The sequence below is a fragment of the Lissotriton vulgaris genome, chromosome 2_1 (genome assembly GCF_964263255.1).
Source record: "Lissotriton vulgaris chromosome 2_1, aLisVul1.2, whole genome shotgun sequence".
NCBI classification, from domain to species: domain Eukaryota; kingdom Metazoa; phylum Chordata; class Amphibia; order Caudata; family Salamandridae; genus Lissotriton; species Lissotriton vulgaris.
Genome location: NC_141687.1, coordinates 2,070,037,354 through 2,070,061,219, shown reverse-complemented (window position 1 = coordinate 2,070,061,219; position 23,866 = coordinate 2,070,037,354). Strand labels below are relative to the sequence as shown.

Here is a 23,866-nt window from a genome sequence, read left to right as displayed (position 1 = left end):
ACATCCTAATAAACTCACCACTACCACTTACCAAAAACCCACTGACAGCCATTGTCCTCTCCAATATCAGAGCTTCCAACCCAAAACCCTTAAGGAAAATCTCCATTACGGGCAATTCCTAAGGCTCAGGAGAAATTGCACCGAGCTAGAGGACTTCAAAAATCAGGCTTTTGAACTTAGCGCCAACTTGACCAAACATCAGTACCCCGCTAGACAGATAAAAAATGCCAAAAAGAGAGCCCAGAACACCAACAGACTGGCGCTCCTGGAGAAACAAGAAAAAGCCATATCAGAAGTCCTCACCTGTGTCACCACCTTCACCCCAGAATCAAACCTATTGAAAAATTTGATTAATAAACACTGGAGGATCCTACAGGTGGGAGACAAAACATTTGACAAACCCAGATTTGCATGCATTTGTTTCAAGTACTTTTCTGATGCTTCATGTTAAGATGACCGAGAAAGTCTCTGAGTTCTTGAGTGGTGAAAGGTGGGCCATTTTTAAGAGTGCAGGAACACCCTATGTGACAAACATGCTGTCTGATCTTTGAATGACTCGTTCTTCAGTGATAGATAAGAGATCTATCAATGGAAAACAGAAGTATTCATCAACGATTGCCATCAGTTGATGTTAATTTTCAATAGCAATGAAAGTCACCAACTATTCTTTTCCATGCATGGGGTGACAACTCTGACATGTTTAAGGGGTGTTTGGGTGGTTTGCGATGACAGGCAGTTGCATAGATGAGATGCCTTTATTTGGTTTGCAACTTTCTATTCATGGTGTGGAAACCAAACTCTGTCTTGGTGAGCTCACTTGGTGGTAACAATTCCATGATGTCCTTCATGGGCCACATTATTTATCTGTTGTCACAGACTCTCCTGAATGAAAGTTCTTAAAGCTCTCAGAACACTACCTTCCTGAGTAATGGACAGTACATCTTTGACATTTTTAAACTTCTGGTATACACTGTCACTGGTAAGAGGTGGAGAGTGCTGATACCAAGACTGATATGTAATAATGTCCTTCAGTTTTAGCATGTTAGTATCTTGACTTATGGCAATAACAGTTCTCTCCAATGAAATAGCAGCTAGGGTGTTGGATTTCACAATGAAGTTTATGTACGCTTCAGCCATCTTAGAATGGGTGCCAGGGCATTGTATAGGGACTCGTTAGAAGTAGTCAGCAGGGTTTTGACCTTTCCTTGGTTGATGCACAATGGTGTAGTTGTATTCTTGCAATTGCAGAACCTAACGTTCAAAGCGAGGTGGCATTTTTGCCTTTGGATTGTGAAAGGTAGTCAGCAATGCTTGATGATAAGCAATGTCCTGGGCACGCGTTATAGAGTGAAAACTATGGTTAATACAGTCTCGTGCATTTGGAGAGTTATCATGTACGGTCCACTCAAGTAGTTTAAAGTTTCTTTAGTTATTTAATCTTTATCGTAAAAGGACACAACCAGCCAAAACATGTTTCATCACAATGGGAAGTGTCCCGTGACATCTTCAGGGCTGCATGAGAAAGCGTAGATGTCTTTGGGAAATCGCTCCGCCGGTGATAATTCCTACCCGGCTAGTCTGGATTAAGGAAAGAACAATTAACGGAGAAGTCCTTGGGAGTGTTAAAAGAAATAGGGAAGCTCCGATCTAACGGAGATCCCAGAACGTAAGTGCTTGTTCTCGTGTTGAGGGGCGGGTCTACCGCTTCAACAAGACCTCTAGCGGTGTGCTATGCAGATTCCAGGCACTGGTTCACCTCTGTTCCGGTTCCAGTATTCGCCGATGACTACCCAACACACAAAGCTTACTATAACGTCTTTGTTCTTCTGCGTGTAACAGTGAACTCCACATTCTAAACCTGCATTCACTACACTATGCTCTAATGCTTCAGTTACAGGTCTATGGAGTTCATCAGGAGCCACAAGGTTTCCATTCTAACTCCTTACAAACTCAACAACACTGCAGGTGACAAAATGAGTGCTGCTGACCACTAGTAGCATTTAATTTACAGGCCCTGGGTACTGGTAGTACTATTTATTAGGGACTTACAAGTAAATTAAATGTGCCAATTTGATGTAGTCCAATTTTATCATGTTGCTGGAGACAGCACAAGGACTTTATCACTGGTTTGCAGTGGTAAGGAGCATAGAGTCCTAAAGCCAACAAAAACAAATTCAGCATACAGGAGGGGTGAAGGTAAAATGTTTGGGGAATACCACAATAGGGTGTCTGGTCTAACATTATAGGTAGTGTGTCCAGGCATCCTGGATTTGTCCGGACAGTCCCGCCCGATTTCAGGAAATTTAGCCCATGTCCTGGTTTTTAGAGAGGGTCGACTGAAAACCGTGGTAGGTGCCTTTTTATGTTTTCTAAATCAGGGATAGTTAGCAGCTGTAATAAGAATGTAATTGAATTAAGAGACATGATGCTGGCTTTACAAATTGTATTTTATTTATGTTCTTACTGCCTCTTCTGTAATTCTATGCTGATGAGCGTTGTCATTCTGTGAATTTGGTTGAAGTGTAATCACAAAAAAGGGGTGAGGGTTAAAGACAATTTATACTCCGCCACCCCGAACCCCCCCGAGAGAACACTAGTGTACACACGAAAGGGGTGGAAGAGTAAATAATAATACAGTATATACTAATATGGTAAAAAATAGAGTCAGCCCCAATAGGGCAAATCGCTCTATTTGGAAAAACTGCCCTCACTCACATATCGAGGTATGTGACATGCTTCATCATTGGGCCTGCTTACAATACGCCCTGGTGTACCCCACACAGGACGGAGCATAAGGGAGGGGGGAAAAATAATAAATTCCACTTAACACAACATATAGTCAAACAGACTAGACAGACACAACACTTAACACATCCACTGTGGTGAAAATAGTGCAAACACCTTGTGTTTCCAAACCGAAAAGTGCGACAAAAAAATTGTGCAGTATGGGGAGTGATTTAAGACTGATTAAAGGTGTCAACTAGAAAAACAACTTTATTAAACGTTACTTGGCACCTCTACCAGGATTAAAAAGATGAAAAAACAGAGGATGGGAAATGCCTTCAGGAGATAATTAGGAACCTCAAGGCTTCCCTCCTACCACTGCCAGAGTCAACATGTTTCGACCGCTATTGATGCGCCTGTATGGTCACTCCGGTCTTCGTCAGGACCGTCGCATTCGGTTTCTTTTGGGGGCCCTCCCGTAATCTGGGGGAAAGTTAATACCCCTACAAGTAGGTAGGTCCAAGAGATCCTTACCAATCCTGTGTAATCTATGGAGAGTGTCCCCTTAAGTGCGGGAAAACAATCACGAGTTTATGAGTTACAAACACTCGCACTGGTATCCGGTGTACAGGACGCCAGAGAACACAATTGTTCTGAAGGCTTGTCCTTTGCAGGTCTGGTACGACCCGTGGCACCGCGTAGATTTGGTTGAAGTACAATTGTAGTTCTTCTATTTTTGTGACATGTTCTGGTTTGTGGCTTTAAAATTCTGGTGACCCTAACTGTAGGTCTTTATTGTACACTACTTAGGGTCATATTTATAACCCAGTCTGTGTCGCTCTTGCACCATCCAATGTGGTGTAAGAGTGACCCAAACCGTACGTCATATTTTTGAAGCCACGCAAAGCCACTTTGTGTGGCTCCAAAAATATGAAGTAACACAACACAGCCTAAAATACTGTGTGGTGTTACTCTGCCCTGGGTAGTCTTTCCATGAGTGTTGCATGGGAGTTCCCATGCAATACCCATGATTTTTTTATACATTCCGAGATCTACAAAACTTTGTAAACCAGGGAATGCACCAAAATTATACACCTCCCCGGGGAGGCATAACAAGGAGAAATATGTTTATTTCGCCTCCTATTTTCCTCTTTCTATGTGATCTGCATTGTGCAGCACACATAGAAAGAGAAAAAATCCTTGCAGGATTGTTTGTATACAGGGAGGTAACCCTTTCCTACAACAGAGATGCCATTGCACCATAGTGCAAGGGTGCTTGCATTGGTGCTAAACCACGCAAAACAGCGCAAGCACAACGGAATAGGACAGAAATGTGCCATATTGGATAAATAGGGTGCATTCCTGCCCTTTCCCCGTGACGCAGGGCAGCGCAGCACGGTGAGTTACTGTACTGTCTTGTGCCACAAAAGTCGTAAACATGTTCCATTATGCACCTTTTATAATGCAAGCTGTTGGCAATAGTGAACACAAGAAGAGTGCAGGGTATAAAACCCCCAGCATTAAATACTAATGTATAGTTCCCTATGGAGCTTAGCATTTAAGTTGCTGAGATCTATCAATCTGCCAGAATGAGTAGTGAGATAATAAGTCTGCATACCTCGAGTGAGCCCGGGTACTACCTGAGGTAACACAGACCATGGATAAACCTTGGCTAACCACATGGAAAATGGCAGATATCCCTGTAGCTGCAGCTTCCAGGTCCATCCTATGCTCTCTAATCCATTAGTCAGAGCATGGTGCCCTTTTGTATCAGTTCTCCCAGAGTTAAAAAAAAGTGTGTGATAAGGTGTTTTCTTCTTTATGACGTGTATGAGAATCTTAGCCAGAGAAACTGTGCTGGAAAAATGTTCACATGTTCGGCCTACTAAGTCATTTCTGCACAATTAATTGGTATGTACGTTGTTGCACTGAGCACTGACCCTTCCACACCACACGAGCACCTATTGCATTGATACATAATATTGCATTGATTGACTATATTATACCTGAATGTTGATTTTATGTTGCCAGTATTAACTTTTTTAGGTTTTCATTGAGTGCATACTGATTAACCGACATTCTATGTAGTAACCAAGGAGGAAGGAGTGCCACTATACCTAGACAATGACTAGGGAGGAGTGCCACTGTACCTAGACGATGACTGGGGAGGAGTGCCACTGTACCTACACAATGACTAGGGAGGAAGGCGTGCCACTATACCTAGACAATGGCTAGGGAGAAGTGCCTCTACACCTAGACAATGACTAGGGATGAGTGCCACTGTACCTAGCTAGACAATGGCTAGGGAGGAGTGCCACTGTACCTAGACAATGACTATTTATTTATTTATTTTTTATTTAGTTGCTTGTATCGCGCCAGAATCGACCCATGGGGTATCTCCGCGCTTTGCTCGCCTTAAATACAGAAATGCGGTGCCTCTGTAGGATACCACAGGGTGAGTTATACTTCCTGAAACAGGTGCGTTTTTAGGGCTTTCCTAAAGCACAGGTGGTTGGTATTGTGTCTTAGGTCGGTTGGAAGTTTATTCCACAGGGTCGGTCCCACAAATGATAGGGTACGACCACCTTGCCTGACCTTTTTGATGGTTGGAGTTTCCAGTAAACACTGGTTGCTGGAGAGCAGAAGACGTTCAGGTTTATATATCTGAAATTTTTGGGCCAAGTATCTGGGGCCTTGTCCATAAAGACATTTGTGCACTGAGCAGCAGATTTTAAATTTAATGCGTTGCCGTATGGGCAGCCAATGAAGGTAATTTAATAAGGTTTTAGACGGAGTTCTTGCAGGAGCATTTAAGATTAATCTGGCCGCCTAGGGAGGAGGGCCACTGTACCTAGGCAATGACTAGGGAGCAGTGCCACTATACCTATACAATGACTAGGAAAGAGTGCCACTGTACCTAGACAATGACTAGGAAGGAGTGCCAGTGTACCAAGACAATAACTAGAATGGGAGGAGTGCAACTGTACCAAGACAATGACTAGGGAGGAAGGAGTGCCACTATACCTAGGCAATGACTAGGGAGGGAGGAGGACCACTGTACCTAGATATTTAACTAGGGAGGAAGGAGTGCCACTGTACCTAGACTATGACTAGGGAGGAAGGAGTGCCACTGTACCCTAGACAATGACTAGGGAGGAGTGCCACTGTACCTAGACAATGAATAGGGAAGAAGGAGTGCTACTGTACCTAGACAATGACTAGGGAGGAGTGTCACTGTACCTAGACAATAACTAGAGAAGGAGTGCCACTGTACCTTGACAGTGACTAGAGAGGAGTCCGACTGCACTTAGACAATAACTAGGGAAGAAGGAGTGCCACTGTACCTAGACAAGGACTACGGAGGAGTGCCACTGTACCTACACAATGACTAGGGAGGAAAGAGTGCCACTATACCTAGACAATGACTAGGGAGGAGTGTCACTGTACCTAGACAATTGCTAGGGAGGAGTGCCACTGTACCTAGACAATTATTAGGGAGGAAGGAGATCCACTGTACCTAGACAATGACTAGGGAGGAAGGAGTGCCAATGTACCTATACAATGACTAGGGAGGAAGGAGTGCCAATGTACCTATACAATGACTAGGAAGGAGTGCCCCCAATGTACCTAAACAATAACTAGGGAGGAAGGAGTGCCACTGTACCTAGATATTTAACTAGGGAGAAAGGAGTGCCACTGTACCTAGACTATGACTAGGGAGGAAGGAGTTTATGTTTATGGGATTTATAAAGCGCGTGACTACCCTTTGGCATCTCAGCACTGTGATGCAGAGAAGGCAGGAGGGAAAGACTAGCCTTGTGGAAAGAGCCATGTCTTGATTTTTTTCCTGAACTGGGTTTCATTTTGGATGGATCGGATGTCGGGGTCCAAGCTGTTCCAGAGTTTGGGTATTAGATGGGAAAAGTACCTACCCCCCATCTGGCTCTTTTAGCAATGGTGTTCTTCATGAGGAATTTTGAACTGGATCTCAGTTGTTGTTGGGGAATGTAGGGGGTAACCAGTTTTTGAATGAGTGCAAGGCCCCTCCTGTGCATAGCGCGATGAGCCAGATTGAGTGCTTTGAATTTGATTCTTGCCTGAACAGGGATCCAGTGAAGTTCCTTCAGTCTGGGTGTAATTGATTGGCGTCTGGGTGTGTTTAGTAGTAACCGAGCTGCTGCGTTTTGGACGACTTGCAGACGGTAACTACATGTTTCGGGGATCCCAGGAAGTGGGAGTTGCCGTAGTCCAGCCTTGAGACCACTAAGGCCTGGACCACTGTTTTTTTTCCATCTTCGGGTAGTAAGGGCATGATCTTTCTGAGCATGCGCAATGTCCCGAAACAGGTGCTGGACAGCTTTTTAGCCTGTGTCCCCATTGTGAGATTTTTATCCAGCCACCTGCCCAGATTTATTATGGCTGGTTTAGATGAAGGAGGTGGTCCCCAGCTAACATGGGATGTTAACGTGGGGATTCAGGTTGTTGCCCAAAATCATCAAGGGATCGGACTTGAACCCACCTTCCGCACATTGGAAGGATCTGTCCCTTAAGAACCAGGCCGCCTATTTTTTCGCTGTGCCTTTTATGCCCACTTCTTCCATTTTTAGTGTTAGCACTGCGTGGTCGACCGTATCAAATGCGGCGCTGAGATCTAGAAGCACCACAGCTGCCATTTTTCCTTGATCTAGGATGGATTTAAGTTGTTCCGCTACCACCAGCAGTGCTGACTCGGTACTATGCTTGGGTCGAAACCCCATTTGTGTTTGGTGGATTATATCATGATTTTCAAGGAAGGTGGAGATTACGGAGTTAACGTGTTTCTCCGCCATTTTACCCACTATTGGCAGAAGGGATATTGGTCAGTAATTGGAGGGTTCGGCTTGATCTAAGTGTGGCTTTTTTAGCAAGGGTTTGATGACGGCATGTTTCCATTCTTTTGGAACAATGCCCTGCTCATAGGAGAGGTTGATAAGGTTCCTCGGTTGGGTGGCAACAGCTTTCCCACCTTGGGCAAGAATGTTGGGGGTGCCGGGTCTAAGGGAGAGCCTGACTTGATTTTCTTTAGTAGTACTGTTGTCTGCTCTAGTTCTAAGGGGGGGATGGCCATAAGGACTGTTCCGTCCGGCGGAGCAGGGCTTTGAGATTCGGATGATGTGGAATGGAGGTTTACCGGCGACTCTGGGGGTTTGGGCTGGAGGGAGTTATATATGATTTCGATTTTATTCTTTAAAAAAGTTGCTAATCCATTGCACCTTTCTTTAGAGTGTTCTGGGCTGTTGGGCTCTTGGGCTGGACTGGTGAGGGCTTTCACAATCTTAAATAGTTCCCTCGGGGAGTTGGAGGATTTGGCAATTCTATCTTCATAGAAGATATCCTGTGCTTTCCGGACGCTGTATTGATACCGCCTGATGGCCACTCTGTATGAAGTTTTTAATTCGGGGTCATAAGACTTCCTCCACTCTCTCTCCAGTCTTTTGCAGTTTTTTTTCTCCTGCACTAGTGTGGGGGAGAACCAGAAGGATCGATTGGTGTTTTTATGTAATAGGGGGCCTGGCTGCCTGAAGTTCCTATCGATGGAGCTGGTTATCCAAGTATGCCTGTTGCTAGTTGCCTTGTGCAGATCTTTGGTTTCAGGGGGTGTCGAGGACCCCAGATCATGGGTTCAGGCCTCTTGCACAGTTTTTGGCCATTTCCGTCCTATAACCGTGTTGGTTTTGTGAGGGACGTTACTGGGGATCTGGAGCTCAAAAGGAATGAAGGCATGATCTGTCCACCGCATCCAGATTGGATCTGATACTTTTAGTCTTTGATCTTTGGAGAAGATAGGATTTAAAATGTGTCCTTTCTCATGTGTACCGGAGGAAACTAGTTGTGCGAGTTGTAGGGCTTCCATGTTGGTTAGGCACCTCTTAGCGCAAGGGTCGTGAGGATCATCCAAATGGAAATTAAAGTCGCCAAGCACCGTAATGGCGTTTTTCTCTATAAGCATGCTTGCAAGAAGGTCTGGGGCTGAGTCTAGGAATCCAGTGGAAGGTCCTGGCGGCCTATAGATTAACCCCCCTGCAAAGGAGTTGGTTGCGGAGAGGGATAATCTAAAGCCAAAGGCTTCGGCATTGTTATTATGCAGAGGGGCTATTATGCACTCCCGTCGAGCCTGGTGTATAATAGCCAGACCTCCTCCTATTGCTCCTTCCCTATCAAGGTGGGCAATTTTGTATCCCGGGGGAAGTGCTTTTACGATATCAGGGGCTGAGCTATCTCTAAGCCACCTTTCGGTTATATAGAGAGCCTCTAAGTGCTCTTCTTCCAGTAGTAAATTAATTTCTAGCGCATGCTTAGGTAGGGATCTACAGTTAATGAGTACCATTTTAACTGTTTCCCATTTAGCCTCTGTGTCGAGCCTGTGGTTGTTCTTCGCGTATCCTGGGAACTTACATACCGGGCAGTTCAGGGCTTGGCCTATATTGAACACGCGCTGACAGTGCGGGAGTATTGTGTCCTTTATTATTAAGAGTTCTGATCTTGTATAGGTGAGGACTCTTCTCGGGGATATAGAATTATGGGCAGGGATCCTAGCCCCTAGTCCCGGAAGGTCGCGGACGGGCGCAGACGGGCTTCCCTATGGCGCGCCAGTGGCCCATGGATTTAAATGTAGGGAAGTCCAAAGTGCTTCCGCCCCTTCCCCGCCCCTGTCGTGTCAGCTGGGAGGGTTTGGCCCCGCCCTCCACTCAAACGGCTACTGCCGCAGTGGACCGGGGCTGAGGGCAAAGTCCCAAGGAACAGAAGCTGTGCAAAAACGCAGGTAGGGGGATAGAGGGGGATTTAAAAATGACGCTTTCTTTTTAAAAGTTACAAACAGTTTTTAAAAGAGGAGTGGGGGGTGCGCTCTGGCAGTGTTCAGCTCGGGCGGCAGAATGACTAGGTTGCCTCACCTCGCTCCCGTGAGTGCCACTGTACCTAGTCAATGATGAGGGATGAAGGAGTGCCACTGTACCTAGACAATGACTAATGAGGAGTGCCACTGTGCCCAGTGACTAGGGAGGAAGTAGTGCTACTGTACCTAGACAATAACTAGGAGGGAAGAACTGCCACTGTACTTAGACAATGACTAGGGAGGAAGGAGTGCCACCATACCTAGACAATCACTACGGAGGAGTGCCACTGTGCCTACACAATGACTAGGGAGGAAAGAGTGCCACTATACCTAGACAATGACTAGGGAGGAGTGCCACTGTACCTAGACAATTACTAGGGAGGAAGGAGATCCAATGTGCCTAGACAATGACTAGGGAGGAAGGAGTGCCACTGTACCTATACAATGACTAGGGAGGAGTGCCCCAATGTACCTAGACAATGAATAGGGAGGAAGGAGTGCCACTGTACCTAGATATTTAACTAGGGAGGAAGAAGTGCCACTGTACCTAGACTATGCTTAGGGAGGAAGGAGTGCCACTGTACCTAGACAATGACAAGGGATGAAGGAGTGCCACTGTACCAGGTCAATGAATAGGGAAGGAGTGCTACTGTACCTAGACAATGACTAGGGAGGAATGCCACTGTACATAGACAATAACTAGAGAAGAAGGAGGGCCACTGTACCTAGACAATGACATGGAACGAGTGCCACTGTACCTAGATAATAACTAAGGAGGAGTGCCAGTGTACCTAGACAATGACTAGGGAGGAAGGAGTGCTACTGTACCTAGACAATACCTAGGGAGGAAGGAGTGCTACTGTACCGAGATAATGACTAGGGAGGAAAGAGTGCCACTATACCTAGACAATGACTAGGGAGGAGTGCCACTGTACCAAGACAATGACTAGGGAGGAGTGCCACTATACCTAGATAATGACTAGGGAGGAGTGCCACTGTACCAAGACAATGACTAGAGATTCAATCTGCCCCTACTCTAAGGCTCTCAAGTTATTTACAAGAAGGTGGACAGAGATAATCTCATGTATGTGGTTGTGAGATACCATTAGATACCAATAGACCAGAGATCTTCAAACTGGGGGCGCCCCCCTCCCTGATGGGGCCCTAATTGATCCCAATGTGATGCCAGGCACTGTCCAAGAGAATCGTCACACCACTAACAGTGCTTTGTTTTTACAGAAAGAAAACAGAGGGGCAGAAGGCTACTTTGTAATGGGCCATTGCTAACATTTTTTGTCATTCATATGATGGCTGGGAATAGCTGTCAAAGGGGAGGGCCACTGAATGATACTTTTACACTTTAGTAAGACTTGGCTGACTAGAATAGTATGCTGGCAATCATTTTAAAACAGTCACCTGGAATGTTTATACATATTTAAAGATTGTCAAGGTTATAGAATAATTTGGAAAAATACATTTTTATTAAGGGGCCCAGTGATTTCTTTTACACCAGAGAGGACTCGGCATTAAAAACTTTGAAGACCACTGCAATAGATTCGTGCAACAAAACCAAAACATTATTTATGTGAAAAAATTGTTTTGTAGCTGGACTCTGATATAGATCCCCAGGGAGTTCTCCCTGTAACGTGGATGAGCTTTATGATTTTAATATACCAGAGACACGGATATATTAGGCACCAGGGGAAAATGCACAAATCAGGAGATGGAGTTTGTGCGTCCTTTTCTGGACAACATCAGATGGAGTCATTCTGGACTCACCTTCCATCAACTTTCAACCAAATGTGAAACAACAAAATAGGTTGTACTTTCAAAATCCATACCCTAGATGGTGGAATGTGTATATTTGTGTACATAGAGTATGAAAAGCTGGCAGTATGAGAGCATGAGGTATGTGACATCTTTCTCACTGTAAGAGGTAAAACATTACACCTTTGTGTTTAGTAGATAGCAACTCAAGGCTTCCTGGAGTAGAGTAACAGCAATTTGTGACAAGTTCCACTCTAAGAGCTCTTCAGAAGAGTAATCATTTGCTGAATCATGTGTAAGTTACTCTTCACAAAGGAAATTAACTCTCGTCAGAGGTAGGTGCATTAAGTTAAAGAGAAAGGGGCGCTGTTGGTGAACTCACATTTCTGGCGAAGAGCCTTACAGGAGAAATGTGTCAATCCTTCATTGACAGCCCGTTTAGCCTGCTCAGGTGTTGGATTTCTGCCAATTTCCACACCCATCGCCTTAAGGAATTACAGTATATGCGAAGTTACATACACGCCTTTATCATTCCAATTTAACTATAATATTTTAAATTATAACATAGCTCTGAACCTGAGCACAGCACGAGTGAAACAACCAAACCGCATAAAAGCGTAGAAAAATGTGGAAGTGATTCCAAGCACAAGTAAGAGGTGAGGTTGGGCTCCTATAGGTGTCTTTCAAACAGTACTGGCGTTTTAGCAGGCACAGGGGCATATTCACAACAGAATGAAGAAGTGTGGCGTTCAGCAAACATTGTTAATACCACGCTTCTCCATTCTGAAAACGCAAGGCTGCACCGTATTCACAAGAATGCAGTGCACCCCTGTGTTTCCCCTAGCGCTGGCGCTGAGTTCAGCTGCCTAATGCCAACACCGTCACCCTTGTACCATAGTGTTGGGGGATTGTTGGGGGATTGTTTATGTGCAGGAAGGTCCCCCTTCCTGCACATAAACTATCTTTAAATGCCGTTTTGTAACTTCTATGTGTGCTGGTTAATGTCGCACACATAGAAGTGCCAAACTGCATTTTTTTTCAAAGTGAATGTCTATGTGCAGGAAGGGGGACATTCCTGCACATAAACAATCATAAGCAATTTGCTGTTTTTATGTGTGCTCCACAATGCAGCACACATGGAAACAGCAAAAACGAGGAGAAATACAGCATTTCTCCTCGTTTCACTTGTTTAAGACCAGGTTTTCCCTGATCTTAATTTTGTCACTGCCTCCTATTTACTCCAGACTTGTAAATAGGAGGGACATCAAAATTAATGGGTGTTGCAGCGGAACTACCACCGTAACACCCATTGCCTGCCCCTTTCACGCTAAACACAGCGTGAAAAGGTGCTTTATTTACAAGGCAGAAATAAGCCACGTTAAGTGGCTGAAGGTTGCATTGTAAATAAGGCGAGGCCCCTCTCGCCATCACAATGAAAGGAACTTTGTGGTGGCATTCAGGGAAGTTGTGGTGGCGGTAGGGGCTTGTAAATATGCCCCACAGTTTGATGGAGTGATATGAACTTCTCAGTGTTTCTGAGAAATGGCTATTCAACCAAAGGGGTCTCTAATTAGGTCGCTTACAATCGCCCCATTCCGGACTAGAAGAAAGGTCAGTGTTTGCCTGGCTTTGAGCACCAGCCTGTGATCCTCTGCACTGAAAGGCCAGGATGTATTTGACCGGAGGATTTGGAATTCAAATACTATATTTCATTGTTGACCTATAAATACCGTTTTTCCAAGGGAATATGTCAGTGTTATATTGTGTTTGATTTTTGCTGTTTGTCTCATATAAAACAGAGGCAGCAGCTGGGAACAGCTGTAGAAATGGAGATTGCCAAAATGCTGGAAGAAAACTCTGTGATTCTCAAGTTTGGATACCAGTTCACACAGCAGGGCCCGAGAACCAGGGCCGCAGCGTCGATCACGAAGAATAACGACCTAGGTGAGATTCCGCAGCTGCTCTTGTCCATCCTTGTGTACATGCGCACACTGCTATGTACTGAATAATCCTCCTGCAGGCTGCCAGCGTCATTATCTTTCTTCATGCACCCATGACACTCTCAAAGAATTCAAATGCAATTCTGGTCAATGTACATCCCCACTCACACCTTTAGCCCTTCTTCTGCTTTATACAGATTCTGCCATTTTCTAACCCTGCACCTTGATTTGGAATTGCAGAAACATGCATGCTCTTCATAGCAACGGAATGCATGGTCTGCATGGCCACTTGCAAACCCGCATTTTACACACTGCCATTGCAATTGCAAAGTATGTTTTCACTTGTATTCCATCCCTTAACATGGAAGGAGCCCCCGCAATATACATCAATCAATCAATCAATCAAAGCATTTATATAGCGCACTACTCACCCGAAGGGTCTCAAGGCGCTAGGGGAGGGGGGGGGGGTCCGCTACTGCTCGAACAGCCAGGTCTTGAGCTGCTTCCTGAAGGCGAGGTGGTCCTGGGTCAGGCGGAGGTGGGTCGGGAGGGAGTTCCAAGTCTTGGCGGCCATGTAGGAGAAGGACCTTCCCCCTCTGGTGGCTCTTCGGAAGCAGGGGGCGGTGGCGAGGGCATGGCCGGTCGATCGAAGCTGGTGTGTGGGAGCGTAGAAGTTGAGGCGGCTGTTGAGGTATCCTGGGCCTAGGTTGTGTAGGGCTTTGTGTGCGTGGGTGAGGAGACGGAAGGTGATTCTCTTGTTGACCGGGAGCCAGTGCAGGTCTCTCAGGTGTCCGGAGATGTGGCTGCGACGGGGGGAGGCGGACTCTCTGTGTCCTTCCGGCGAGGAAGGAGATGATCCATTTCAGTGCCTTCTCCTGGATTCCGACGTTGCTGAGGCGCTGCACTTGGGTACGGTGGCAGACAGTGTCGAAAGCCGCGGAGAGGTCTAGGAGGATGAGGGCCGCTGTTTCTCCGTTGTCGAGCAGGGCTCGGATGTCATCGGTGGCTGCGATCAGGGTGGTCTCGGTGCTGTGGTTGGCCCGGAAGCCAGACTGCGAGAGGTCGAGGGATCCGTTCGTCTCGAGAAAGGCGGCCAGCTGCTTGTTGACGGTCTTCTCGATGACTTTTGCAGGAAACAGGAGCAGCGAGATGGGGCGGTAGTTCTTGAGGTCGGTGGGGTCGGCTGATGGCTTCTTTAGTAGAGCGCTGATTTCGGCGTGTTTCCAGCTCTCCGGGAAGGTAGCGGTGTCAAAGGAGGTGTTGATGATGTCCCGCAGGTGGGGTGCGATGACAGCGTTGGCCTTGTTGAAGACGTGGTGAGGGCAGGGGTCAGTCGGAGATCCGGAGTGGATGGAGTTCATCGTGCGGACGGTGTCTTCGGTGGTGATCGGGGTCCAGGTGCGGTGGGTGGTGGTGGGGGGCGGTGGTTCGGTCGTGGCGTGCGTCGGTTGAGTGCTGAAGCTGTTGTGTATGTCCGCGATCTTGTTGTAGAAGTAGGAGGCGAGGGAGTTGCAGAGGTCTTGTGAAGGGGTGATGTTGTTGTTTCCGGCGTTGGGGTTGGAGAGCTCTTTGACGATGTTGAAGAGTTCCTTGCTGTTGGGTGCGTTGTTGTCCAGTCGTTCCTTGAATGCAGTTTTCTTGGTGGCGTGAATCAGTTGGTGGTGTTTTCGGGTGGCGAGCTTGAGGGCAGTCATGTTGTCCGGTGTTGGGTCTCTGCACCAGGCTTTCACGAGTGCTCGCCAGTTCCTCTTGGAGCTCTTTAGTTCGTCGGTGAACCATGGGGCTTTCTTGCTGCCGGGTCTGCTAGGCGGGGTCCTCAGAGGGGCGAGGTCGTCTGTGCAGTTGCTGATCCACTTTGTGAGGTTGGTGGCCGCCTGGCTGGGGTTTGTTGCACCGGTGGGAGGGTTCTTGCTCAGGGAAGTGCGAGCTGTTCGGCTGTGATCTTGTTCCAGCTTCTGCGTGCAACCTGTTGCTGGTGGTGGTGGATCGTGGTCCTTCTGAAGCTGAAGTGGACGCAGCTGTGGTCCGTCCAGTGGAGTCCGGTGGCGTGGCTGAAGGTGATGTCCTTGCTGGATGAGAACACAGGGTCGAGTGTGTGTCCAGCGTAGTGGGTGGGGTTGGTCACCAGCTGCTTGAGTCCGAGGTTTGCGAGGTTGTCCAGCAGGGTGGTGGTGTTGCGGTCATTGTTGTTCTCCAGGTGGAAGTTTAGGTCCCCGAGGAGGATGTAGTCAGCGGAGGGGAGGGCGTGCGGGCTGATGAAGTCGGCGATGTCTTCGCTGAATTGTGTGCGTGGTCCCGGGGGTCTGTAGATGAGGGTGCCTCTGAGGGTGGTCTTAGGGTTGATGTGGATCTGGAAGTGCAGGTGTTCGGCGGGTGCGAGGGTGTCGTTGGTGTTGGTCGTGATGGGATGGTGTTCCTGTGGATGATGGCGATGCCTCCTCCTGTCTGGTTGACGCTGTCCCTCCGCATGATCTTGTAGCTGTCCGGGATGGCGATGGCGATGGCGATGTCGGGCGCTGAGGAGGCGTTCATCCAGGTTTCCGTGAGGAAGGCAACGTCAGGGGCTGTGGTATCGAGCAGGTTCCAGAGCTCGATGGCGTGTCTGTGGACGGAGCGGGTGTTGAGCAGGATGCACTTCAGGTGGCTGCTGCTGGTGCTCGTCTTGGTCGGTGCTGGTGTAGTGCAGGTCCGGATGCAGGTGAACTTGCAGGAGTGGCAGCAGAAAGGTCAGTGGGTGCGTCTCGGGGTGGCTCGGTAGCACCCCGGGATCCGGCCGGCGTTGAGTGCGTTGAGCTCGGTGACAGGTCCGGCAGGTGGGCTGGTGTCTGCGGGGGCCAGGGGTCCTGGCACTGGGCGCGGTCCAGGCGTGGACGGGCGCAGACGGGCTTACCTTTGGCGCACCTTCAGCGCACTTAGGGCGCGCCCGCTGCGCGTCAACGCTGCGCGTTTGCCACTCTGCCATATGTGGAGAGTGGGGGGGCGGAGCGAGGGAGGGGCAGCTGGGAGGTCGGAGTGGGGCGGCGAATGAGGGTCGAGGAAAGGAAGGGGGCGGGCCGCAGGGGGGCAGCGGCGGGGAGGGAGGGAAGAGAATGGCGGGAGGAGGAGGGGTGGCGGGAAAGGAGAGGCGGGAAGAAAATGGCGGAGCGGCGAGGGGGGAGGCCTGAGGGTAGTCCCTAGCAGGCAGCGGGCAAGAGGCAGGGGCAGGGATCAGACAGGCAGCAGGGTGACCTGGCCCCCGGAGACCGTGCGATGGCAGGGTCGGGGGTCAGGCAGCCGGCAGCAGGGAGACCTGGCACGCTGGAACGTGCGAGGGAGAGGCAGGAGGTAGGCAGCACGGAGACCTGGCAGGCAGGCGTCAGGCAGCAGGGGGCCCTGGTACACGGGGACAGTGCAACAGGTGGAGCGACCAGGAGGGTCACAGCTCACTGCCGTGCGGTCTCAGCCTTATGTGTCCCAGTGGGAGGGAGGGGCAGCTGGGAGGCGGGAGCGGGGCGGCGAATGAGGGTCGAGGAAAGGAAGGGGGCGGGCCGCAGGGGGGCAGCGGAGGGGAGGGAGGGAAGAGAACGGCGGGAGGAGGATGGGTGGCGGGAAAGGAGAGGCGGGAAGAAAACGGTGGAGCGGCGAGGGGGAAGGCCTGAGGGCAGTCACTAGCAGGCAGCGGGCAAGAGGCAGGGGCAGGGATCAGACGGGCAGCAGGGTGACCTGGCCCCCGGAGACCGTGCGATGGCAGGGTCGGGGGTCAGGCAGCCGGCAGCAGGGAGACCTGGCATGCGGGAACGTGCGAGGCAGGGTCATTGAGTGAAGCATTTCAATGTTCAAGATTCAAGCGCCCAGAGTCGGATGTAGCATAGCATGGCCTGGCAGCTTTGCATACTATCGGACCTTGAAAAAGGTTTGTGCCCAAGTATTTGTGTTTTCCACTTATTCTGGACAATGATTTGCTCCCCCCAAGCAGGAACTGCTCTTCCCCTGTTATGGGGGAGGAGCATCGCCCCACGGAAAAATAAAATTATAATAAAACCACTTTATTATCATTTTACTTTTCATTACAGCCAGCCGAGATTGGGGCGGGGTCATCCTGCCGGGCGTCACACTACAGGGAGGAGTGTAGGGATCTTGTAAGTCCGCATGTCAGTTTGGCCCGCTATCTTAGGCTGGGCCAATCAGATATGCGCACTCATGCTTCTCCCTCCCAGCTGTGTTGCAACAGCCAGGTTGGAGAAATCCCCAGGCTCCCTGAGCCTGAGAGAGCATCAAGTAAGCCCGCTCAGGCCAATAACAGCGCTGCTTCATACTGGTAGTACCTTCCTGAGAGCAGTGCCGTGATTGCCCCCTGGGAGCCTGTACAGTGTGACCAGTGTCGGGAGAGGAGCACCGAGGCGGCAGGCGCAGGAGCAAGCAAGTGTTAAAAAAAAAATCCCCTCATGCCCCCCGCATTCGTGTTGCTTCACAACCCCAAAATTGGAGAAGCCGACATTGCCCCCAAGTATACCTACAACGGTCTGCCAGGACCTAAACTTTGTGTTTTTTCTATCACAATCATTTCTAAAGATAACAGCTCTTAGTAGTCTGTTCAGCCTTATCATTATCATCCCAGGAGGAGGGTCTCATATTCATTGGTGTGCTTACTGTGCCTTTTTTTTGAAGAAGGAGTATTTGTGCGGGGTTAAGGGCTCTTGTAGACGCTTGTAGCCTTCCAAGACTTGCTGGTAGCAATGTTTGGGATGGGGCCTTCCTGGGAGGCAGAAGAAGCTAAACCAAATAGGGATGATGGACGGAGTGTTGAACATTGCAAGCACTCACCCCCAGTCAACTGATCTGGGTTTAATCCATCATCATTCTTTAGCTCACTCCGCCACCCCAGTTGACATGGCCATATGCAAATCAGTCTGACCCTGTGCCTCATGGGAACAGTCAAGCCCGAACTGCCAAGCTAAGCATTGCCTGGACCTGAAACAAGCATCCTGGGACTGATTTCCAGCTAATTAGCCAGGCTAGCTTGAATCCAGTGGCAAAGTGTACAAGGGATCCACGTCTGGGCATACCCTGCCAACTTAGGGTGAACAAAGCAAAACCAAAGGGAATGATGGACGGAGTGTTGAACATTGCAAGCACTCAACCCCAGTCAACTGATCTGGGTTTAATCCAGAAGAAGCTGACAGAACATCTGTGAGGGGTGAATTAACCGAAGAGTTCAATGAGGACTGGGAGTGGGCTTTAGTAAAATCAATGGCCTTATGCAATTGTACTTGGGAAGTATGAGGGGAGAGGCACCCATTTTGCCTTCCTCAAAACCAGACATGGTGGAAGAAATTACTGGAATTTGGTAGAGGAGAGGGTGAAGGCAACAACAGAACAGCTTGACCCCAATAGGGGCCTTGTATAAGCTTTCTGGGTCTTGGACTCATGTGTTCCTTAATCTAATCCTCAAACATTGTTATTTGTAATATACATACCAGCAAAAGGTCATATCCTCTGCTATGATGGAAAAGGGAGGGAGGAAGCTTACCAAGGCCCAGTGCCAGTAACATAGAAATTATATATTGTAATTGTTGACAAAACTATCCGAATTTATGTTATTGCTGCTGGGAATAATATCAAAGGTATAAATTAAATGTTATACCACTTCCTTATCATAAAATGAAAATTCTACATAGTATTTCCTCACGACACTGTCACTTTTAGTGGTGACTCTCTAAAACCAAAAGACCTGGTTATAGGCAACATGGCCCATTGTCAAGAGATGGCACTAATGTGACCCAGTCTGTATTAATGCATTTAGCAAACGTGTTCTAGAAATGCACAGTTCCACTGATTGTTAAAAAAATATATAGATTGCACCCTGAACTCCTCTAAAAAAAAGCTTTTTTGTTAACAGTAGGGCCTGTTCCTATTTTAAAACAAATAGTCTACAGCTTATTTTTTCTCAAGAATCATTTCAGAGAGAACCGCTGTAAAATTGCCTTCAGGATAAGGTATTTTTAACAATATAATGGGCATAATTGAATTTAAATAAAAAAAATATCTTCTAGGAACATGGGTGCTTACTGGCCTAAAATAATTTGTAGATGGGAAAATTTAAGCTACTAGTCCCAAGGTGTTATGGTGTATATTATCAGAGCTTGTTGGAAGTTTAAGAGGAAGTACCTCATCCGGTAAATAACTCACACTGAGGAGTCTGTTTTTTCTTGGTACTTTATTACCACATCAAAAAAATGTACCACTCAAAATGGGTTTTGATGAAATACAATAATCTGATACTCGACTAGAGTCTTCGCATGGCCCTAAAGACACGCCTCCTAGAAGCCGGCATCCAAGAGAAGGCCCTTGACTGGATCACGTCTTTCCTCTACGGCAGACACCAGAGCATCCGCCTCCCGCCCTTCCGATCCGAAGCCACCGACATCATCTGCGCGTCCCCCAGGGCTCATCCCTCAGCCCGGCGCTGTTCAACGTCTACATGGCCCCCCTTGCACAAGTGGCCCGCCAACACAACCTCAACATCATCTCCTATGCCGACGACACCCAGCTCATTCTCTCCCTCACCAAGGACCCACACATCGCCAAAACAAACCTCCAGGAGAGAATGAAAGCCGTCGCCGACTGGATGAGCAACAGCCGTCTGAAGCTAAACTCGGACAAGACGGAGGTACTCCTCCTCGGACCCACCCCCTCAGCCTGGGACGACTCCTGGTGGCCGACAACACTGGGAACAGCACCAACACCCACCGACCATGCACACAACCTAGGATTCATCCTCGACCCCTCCCTCTCCATGTCTAAATAGGTCAACGCTGTCTCCTCCTCCAGCTACAACACCCTCTGCATGCTCCACAGGATCTACAAGTGGATCCCAACTGAAACAAGAAGAACGGTGACACAGCCCTCGTCAGCACCAGACTGGACTAAGGCGACGCACTCTACGCTGGAATCCCAGCCAAACACCTACGACGACTACAATGCATCCAAAACGCCTCCGCCCGACTGATCGTCAACGTCCCCTGCCGCAGCCACATCACCCCCCACCTGAGAGTCCTACACTGGCTCCCCGTCGACAAGAGGATCACCTTCAAGCTCCTCATCCACGCACACAAAGCACTCCCCAACGCCGGACCAGCCTACCTGAACAGCAGACTCAGCTTCTAGACCCCCACCCGCCAGCTCCGCTCCACCAGACTCGCCCTCGCCGCTGTCCCCCGCATCCAACGAACAACCTCCGGTGGCAGATCCTTCTCCTTCCTCGCCGCCAAGACCTGAAACACCCTCCCTACCCACCTACGGCAGACCCAAGACCTACTCGCCTTCAGAAGACTCCTCAAGACCTGGCTCTTCGAGCAGTAGCGGGACCCCCTCCCCTCAGCGCTTTGAGATCCTCACGGGTAAGTAGCGCGCTTTACAAGTACTCTGATTGATTGATTGATTAAGCCTCAATTGGAGATTAGGCCTTATGGAAAGAGAAACGTTGTTACCTTATCTATAGGTGACAAAACAAGTTAAGGAGCAAGCAAATGAAGGTGATGGTGGTATTTTCAACGACAGGTAAATTTTTTAACCTTAGTGAAAAACAACCGTAAGTTCAGATTGTGCAGAATATCATGGATCAAAGGTTTTGTGCTTTTTATATTTTTGTGCAGTAGTAATAACGTGCCGAACGTGGTGGATTTGCTTTTGAAATGACACTCACTTATATTGTGTTATTTCATTTGAAACACATTTGCTATGGCTTGTTAAAGTGTGTTGTTCTGACTTATGTTAACTAGCCCTCAGTTTAGGCCTTGACACCATCTTGTTCAACATGGCTGTCTCCTTCTGCGTGTTCACTTTCACTTCTGCAGCACACAACAAGCAATCTCATGCTTATTTATTTCCAATGATGCTGTCTTGCTGTTCTCGAAGAAAACTTTCCACGCACACAAATGTGTGGGAAATGTTGCATTTCCCAAGGAGCCTCCGCTAGCTCAATGTACCGTATTCATTCACAATAGTTTGCTTCTATAACTGGTTTGTCCTGCCATCTCCAGATGACATTAACCTAAAGTGGGAAGAATTAATATTTAATGTGGTGGGATAGTGCTTACATGCGAATGCAATCCGACATTTCATAGAATCGTGCGCCAAGTTGCTGAGAATCTAATTATTTTGCTCTCATTATGATCATTTAGCACAACTAATGATTTCCTCTGCAAGAGAACTGTATAAAAACCTGTGTGTTTGGGGGTGAGCTCGAAGACTTTCCATTACTAGTAGGGATGTGCTGTGGTATACCACATTTTATCAGGTGGGGGCATTAAGAACGCCTAAAATTGGTGGCCTGCTGCGGTCAGCAGACCACCATGTCCGTGATTGTTTCTAAACAAAGCAATCTTTTTTTTGTAAAGCAGTCCGTTTTCCTTAGCCCTTTGGATGCGGCCTAAATTTTCCCGCAGTACCAGTGCGCAAATCGGACATCTCCCATCCGTCCGACGCGCACGCCATACGGGTGCTGTCCGGGGGCCGTCCGACGCATCTAAAGAGTTAAAGGTAAACAAGGTGCTTTACAAACAGTAAAATGAAAAGTTTTCTTTTCTTTTTTTAAGAGCAGGCAATGGTCCGTGGGACCACTGCCTGCTCTTAAAAATGCCTTGATAACCATTCACAAAGGGGAAGGGGTCCCTCGGGGACCCCTTTCCATTTGCGAATGGGTTACCACCATATGCAATTTTTTTGCTACACCGCATTCAGGGTCACAAAACATTCATGCATACTGTTAGGATTTGGTATTTGGAAGAGACGCCCTTAACATGCCCCTTCCAAATACCGAATCGCAAAACCCAATTTGTGATTCGGTAACAGGTTACCGAATCACAATTTGGGTTTGAAGCATGTGAAAAGCCTTTTTTGTATTCGCAAACGGGGCCATTCTGCGATCGGCCCGTTTGCACATACAAAAATGCTTCATGCATGTGCCCCTTAGAATGTTCCTTTTATTCTGTATTGCCTTATCTACGAAGAGCCTGGCAATGACTTTATACCTTTGCATCTTTAATGTCTGTACTTCACCTTTTGAATTTGTGTAATAAATCTCAAAAATGTTTATTTCTGCTCTAGGACTCAATCGTTGAAGCCGTTCTTACTTTATTGACTGTATTTTGACATGCCTTATCTAGAGGACACATTGCCTCATGAAAATAAGGTATAATAATGTATCCAATTCAACAACCCGTGGGCGTATTGTTGAGGTAATTTTTTGTGGTGTACAATTTTAGGGGTCCTTAATGCCCCCACCTGACAAAATGTGGTGGTGTGCCACTGCACATGAGAATGAACTCTGGGGGTTTTGAGAGCGAATCCCGGGAAGGCATGCTCATCTTTCTATAGGCTGGTAAAGTAAGTACCATATAGTGGGTATTGATAACATTCATCATTTCAAGAGCTTAACATTGAACGAGTTCTTATTTGTATTATTTCAAAGCAATCTCCTTTTGTCTTTCACATAGCTTTAGGAAGCATGCAGCTAAATCTCTTTTTCTGTTCTTTTGGCACAGTTCGTAAGAGGCGAGTAGAAGCAGACCTCCAGTAGACTGACCGCAGCCGCGACTGAAGACACGTTTGTAGCGGCGTTCACCGAAGCGCGAATAAAATGGCCGCCTTTTGAAAGCAAGAACCCGGATTAACTGCTAGAATGGGTTATATCCTGTTGAGTATTGGGCATAGACAGTCAGAGAAAACAGATGAAACTCGCTGTCACATGAGAACCTACCTGTATATACGTTAAAGAAAGTAATCATACTGCACCGAAAAGGAGTCATAGGTATTTTACACAGCTTGTGACTGTGGAGAGATTCAGACATTTGTTTACATTTATCGGTTGTTTCTATACAATTTTGCAGGTATCACATTTGCATGTATTCCATTTCTTTGTTGCAAACTGCATTCTGTTTTGCCAAACTTACTCTGCTGAAACTAATTTCGTTTGACTGTTTCTGAGAACAAAATTGTACATGTATATACACCAAGAGCTGCTTTGGTTGTGCTGGTTTATTCCACATTAATCAAATATGTTCTCTGTTTGTGTCTGTGTTTGAGTCCACCCTCAGGTATATACACAAAGATTCGGCTCTGGGTTAAATGCCTTACACTCATGGTGCTTCTCAAACCCTGCATTCCTGCTTTTAGGGTAGTGCTTAATTTGAGCCAGTGGTTGCCGTTGGGGAAACCAGCACTTATTTTTAAGGATCGGTACTCATTTTTCCTCATCAAATATTGACCACAAGCAAGAGAGGGAAAATCATACAAACAGGAAGGAAGGAGGAATAGAAAGATGGAAAACAGTCCACAAAGAGAAAAAGTAGGGACTGGCAAGAGTGAGAAAAAGCGGCAGAACTGTCTGGTAGTGGATTAAAGAGGCATGAGATGAATTGAACTCTACGCAGCCATGAATTTGTAATGGCAGAGCAGAGCTGTGTGCACCAGCACTTGTTCTTTTACAAATTAAGCACTGCTATAGGGTCCTTCTCTTGGTATGTTAGAGATATGACACAGCTTGCATTCTTGAGTTTGTCATTGGAACTATCAACTGAAG

General features: G+C 47.6%; 1 protein-coding gene across 1 annotated transcript in view; it reads left to right on the top strand.

The window, feature by feature from the left end:
• Positions 1 to 23,642, top strand: part of TMOD2 (tropomodulin 2) — a 307,731-nt gene extending 284,089 nt beyond the window's left edge. The window contains exons 9-10 of the mRNA XM_086958298.1: positions 13,165 to 13,309; positions 22,830 to 23,642. Of these exons, the coding sequence (XP_086814424.1) occupies positions 13,165 to 13,309; positions 22,830 to 22,864 (180 nt within the window). The 3' untranslated portion in view covers positions 22,865 to 23,642. The remainder of the gene's footprint in view (positions 1 to 13,164; positions 13,310 to 22,829) is intronic.
• Positions 23,643 to 23,866: the final 224 nt, after the last annotated feature.